This window comes from Alligator sinensis, unplaced genomic scaffold, assembly GCF_000455745.1.
Source record: "Alligator sinensis unplaced genomic scaffold, ASM45574v1 scaffold222_1, whole genome shotgun sequence".
NCBI lineage: Eukaryota > Metazoa > Chordata > Crocodylia > Alligatoridae > Alligator > Alligator sinensis.
Genome location: NW_005841912.1, coordinates 1,167,264 through 1,172,191, shown reverse-complemented (window position 1 = coordinate 1,172,191; position 4,928 = coordinate 1,167,264). Strand labels below are relative to the sequence as shown.

At 47.8% G+C, this 4,928-nt stretch overlaps 1 protein-coding gene across 1 annotated transcript in view; it reads left to right on the top strand.

Moving 5' to 3' along the window:
- Positions 1-4,302: 4,302 nt before the first annotated feature.
- MTHFD2L (methylenetetrahydrofolate dehydrogenase (NADP+ dependent) 2 like) overlaps positions 4,303-4,928 on the top strand; it is a 59,709-nt gene continuing 59,083 nt past the window's right edge. The window contains exon 1 of the mRNA XM_014517502.2: positions 4,303-4,341. Coding sequence (XP_014372988.1) covers positions 4,303-4,341 — 39 coding nt within the window. The remainder of the gene's footprint in view (positions 4,342-4,928) is intronic.

The window sequence follows — 4,928 nt, the reverse complement described above, 5'->3', positions numbered from 1 at the left end:
CCTTCCCCCTCAATAGACAAAAAGTCCATGCAAATCAGCTCTGGCAGCTGCAAGGTCTGCATAGTGTGTAAATATGCTGTGCAAGTGGGTAGGGTCTTGTGCTTCCCACAACGCTCACAGTTGAGGCACTTGTTCTTTGTGTCCTCAGCCATCCATGGCCAGTAGAATCGCTCTCGAGTCAGAGTTAAGGGGTATTCTACACCCAGATGTCCAAAGTCATCATGTAAGGCTTGAAGTGCCAGTGCCCATTGCTGTTTGGGGAGGATCAACTGCAATACCTCCTTCCCTTCCACATCTCACACCCATGATGTAGGACCCTGTTGAGAAGACTCAGCCTCTCCCATTCTCTCAGCAAGAGCCAGGCTGCAGGGGTAACCTGCTGGGTAGTGGCGAGTGGAGTGGTCCCTCTCTGCCTAGCCCACAGCACATTGTGGATGTTGGGGTTGCGTTCCTGGGTGGCCTGCCCCTCAGCAGTGGTTATGTGAGGTAATGCCAAGGGTATCAGTGCAGTATAATTTATCCATGGCTGTGGGATCCCCTTGGGAAGTACTCTCAAGACCCTGGCCACGCAGGCAGCATTTGTCCCCTGTGTGACAGAACCTTGAATGGGCAAATTGCAGAGGGCCTGGACTGCCTCAGGCTGCAACACATCCCGAGCAGCAGGGGAGGTCAGTCAGGACAGAGCATCTGCATTTACGTTTTTCCACTTGGCATGGTAGTGCAAACTAAAAGAATAATCTGCTAGGGTAGCAACCCATTGGTGCCCAGTTGCATCTAATTTCACACTAGTCAATATGTATGTCAGTGGGTTGTTATCAGTCCATACCTGAAAGGTGTTGCCATATAAATAATCTTTAAACTTCTCAGTGATGGCCCATTTAAGGGCCAGGAATTCTAGTTTGTGGGCCGGGTTACCAGGTCCCATATTTCAGCCGTGTAATCAGTCACCGGGGCCCATGAATTAGATAGGTCCCTAGCCATGAGGTATGAGAAAATGAATGAGGTGCGAGGAGATAAGCAGGTAAGCCTGGCTCAGGCTTGTCCCTGCCTGGATGATCCCACACCCTTACTGTTCAACCCATGTGCACAGAAGGAAGCACTAAAATATAAAAATTCATTTTTGAAATTGGGTGCCACCCAATTCACAAAAGTTATGGAGGGGTGCCTCAAGTCCCAAAAGGTTGAGAACCACTGGCTTAAAGTAGTGCCTGCATTGTTTATTATTGTTAAATGCAGAAAATTAATTAAGAAACAATTATAAAAATGAGATCAGATATTTTGACTAGACAGTCCAATTGCTGTATGTATTTTTGAGAGAACTGACACCTGGTGATTACATTAAAAACAGGCAAAGATTTTTAAAGAAAGATACCTTAACTTTACATTCTGTATCTTTATGGGACCCCCTCACCCCCCTGAAACCAGTCACTCCCTCATGAATACAGGCAGTCCTTGACTTACAACGTTTCGAGTTACAATGTTTCTCACTTAAAACGTTTATAAATTGACAACCTGTTTCAACTTTCTGACAACAGTTTTGACTTTACAACACTTGATCCGATGTGATGCCAGATGAGTGAACAAGTTCACTGTATCACCCATCTCCCTGGAGAACATCTGTCCAAACTTCCTTGGGTACTTTCTTTAAGAAAGCAGACAAGACTCCAGAAAAACCTGCAACCAAGACTCCTGAGAAGACTCCAGCCAAGAACCCTTCAAAAAGTCCATCCAAGACCCCTTCCAAAAGTCCAGCAAAGTCACCTCAAAGAAGTCCTTCCAAACCAATATGATTGCTATTTACAATATAAATACATAATTGTAGCTATATTACTCATTTATAATTGATTGAGTAAAAAACTCTGGGTTATTTTTGGTGCAAATAGGGTATCTGGCCTTGGTTCAGGAACCCGTCCCCCATTTATAATATTGTTCCCTATGGGAAAATCGGTTCCGAGTTACAGCTTTTCAACTTAAGACTTGGTTTTCAGGAGCCAATTGTCGTAAGTCTGAGGACTTCCTGTATAGTCGTATTTCACTTCCTGTGGAGGAACTTGAGATTTATTTGCTACTTTGGAAATCTTCAGATATTTTGTATGCCATGAGATCTCCAGCTGCAAGCACATTTAGCTATACTATTCTGCCAGAACCTATCAAAAGGGTCCTTTGGGAAATGTTCTTACAGCATTAGCAATGTTATCTGCGGGCCTAATTTCTTGTGATTTTCTCTATTTTTTTAAATTTAATGCTTATATAACAATGGACATACATGACCTTATAAATGCCAGTTTTGTGCCCTTCATCTGGTTTTTGATTTTCAAAGCAGTAATGTTTATGAAGAGAGTTCCACAAGAACTGTTCATATGCCACTTGGGGTCTGTTTTGATTATGTTAGAAATTGTGAGCAGAGAAAGGGGTTTCCTTTAGCAATACAGGAAGCACAGCCTGTACCTTCAGGTGCCCACAACTTCCCCCATAGTAACTAAGCATGATAGACAAGCTTAACAGCAGACCTGTGCCTTATTTGGTAAAACTTTTTAAAATTGTATTTTGATTGGAGCTTATGCCGCAGGTGAAAGAAGAGTTATGCAGTACTAGTAGTTTTCTGCTAAAGCTTTGCGCATGCGAAAATCTCATGTAACCAGAGAATATAAATATGTGTGTGAGAGTGCAACCAGGGGCCCCTCTGCCTTTCTAAGGTGGGGGGACCTTTGGCCGAATAAACTGGAAAGACCACACCCTCGTCTCCTGCTTATTTGAGTCACAGCTGCGAAACAAGCCCCGTTGGGGTCAGGAGTATTCGCAAGTGTTCCCCTTCCAGGTTGGGAGCTTAAGCGAATAATTTCTACGACAATTAGCTCTTTTAAGATCTGAGGAAGAGCAGTTTGTGTCCAAAAGCTTGTCTGACATGCCTTCTAGCTATACAGTTGGCCCAGTAAAAGATATCATGAAAAAAAAATCCCTTGCTTCTCCTATAGTTCCTGGACCATCCCAGCTACAAGGAGGTTCCAACCCTACAAAAGTGAGGGCCTAAGACAGGTAGGCAATCCCCGGCACAGGTGCCAGAGAGTGTTATTCAAAGGCATTTTGCTTGGTGCATGTGCCTCAGGGTGGACGGCAGGGAAGGGGCCGAGGCTGCGTTGCCACAACAAAGATCAGTCCCCTCATGGCTCCTTCACCATTCCACCATCCGCCCTTGGTATGCCAACATTGAGGTTGGGAACGCTCAAAAACACTGCTGACTCTTGGCCCAAGACATTTAATTAGCAGATTACATGAAAGGGAGTATTTGCTGCCCTCTGGTGGTTACTTTTTACGCATCGTATTTTTAAGGGTTTGACTAGTTCTTGATTTCTGTTAAGCAAGGATTCAGGTGGTCAGATTCAACAGCAAGAGCTGAAGTTTGGAAGCTGATTAAGTCATAACAAGCCAACACCAAGAACCAGGAAGCCAGGAGACAGGCCAGGACCAGGCACCAGAGTTACAAAACCAGGGTCCAAGTCAGAAATAGAGTTTTCGAAACAGCTTTAATTAGGGACCTTTTTGTCCTTCCCAGATGATCAGGAAGCACCCACGTGTAGCCAGCCTGACGCACCCCAACTGGCCAATGAAGCTCCAGCTGGAATGCCTCATGGAGTTCCCCACACACACCAATTTACTAACACTGTGATACAAAAACAAACAAAACAAAGTGTTTTGAAAATAGCTTGCAGGTATCCCTGGTTCAACCACCAGGGAAGGAAGGATACTTGCTGGTGGTTGTCTTATCGAATACCTCTCTAAAGCCGTGTGGGCAAAATACAGCCCATGGGCTGGATCTCTCCCACCAATTGATTACATCTGGCCTGCTGCGCTCTGCATGGGCTGAGCCAGGGCCATTCAGACTGTTTCCTGGGTGGGCCTAGTGCAGGTTCACTGAGCACAGCAAACCTGTCTGTGCAAAACAAGCCAGACTAAGGCAGCTAAATCCCTCTGCAAATGAAGAACACAGCCCCACTGAATTCCCACCCTTCTCCTTTGTTGTGTGGGATGCAAATGATGTGGGGGCACAGCATTGTCTAAAACCAGAATTTGTTGGCCTACAGCCCTAAGGGCAAAGAGACAGGTTCATACAGGGTATAATGAAGCCGTTGTTAGATCTGGAGCTGAACCGTAATCCCAGCCATGAGTGTCGCGTGCCTCCTGAGGCTGGGTGGGGGGAACAGCGACCGCCCATAGGTGGCAGTGGCGTGGTGTGGCGAGGCGGCTGTGGCTTGTGGTGTTAGTGGGAGGGGATGGCAAGCGCCAACTGGTGACTATCCGTGGATGCCGCTGGCAGTGTTGGCAATGGCCAGTGGTGATCAGGTACTGCATGCAGGCGCTGCCGGTGGTGTTGGCGGCAGCAGGGACAGGGTGGGGAGGGGTGACCGCCCACAGGTGCTGCTGGCAGCGTTGGCAGTAGACAATCTTGGGGGGGGGGGGGGCACATGTGCACCCCTATGTGTCGCCAAAGATTCCCAGCTGCTGTTTCTGAACAATGGTCTTGACAGGCAATATTCTATTATGCTTTTGTTAGGAAACTCGCATTTTTGGAGGCAATTCTAACGCTCTGGCATGGCCAGTTCCTTGGTAACAACCTGTAAGGGTGCCAAGAGCGACTCTGGGAAAAGAAGCGGGAATAAGGAGCTGGGGAACCGGGAATGAGGAGCCTCATGTAAACAGCAGACCCCAGGAACAGGAAAGCGCGCCTGAAGGTCACCGAGCCCGCCTCGCCCCTTTTTTCGGCGGCTTTTCATTACATCGCGGCATCCCCCGCGGCAGATCCCTCCTCTTTCTCCTCCGCCCGGGATCTGCCTTCAACGGCCCCCCATCTTGCCCGGGGCGGGGCGGGTTCCGGCTCCCAGCTCCTCCTGCCAAGCTGCGCGGCGGGATGCGGCGGCGAGAGGCGGGGC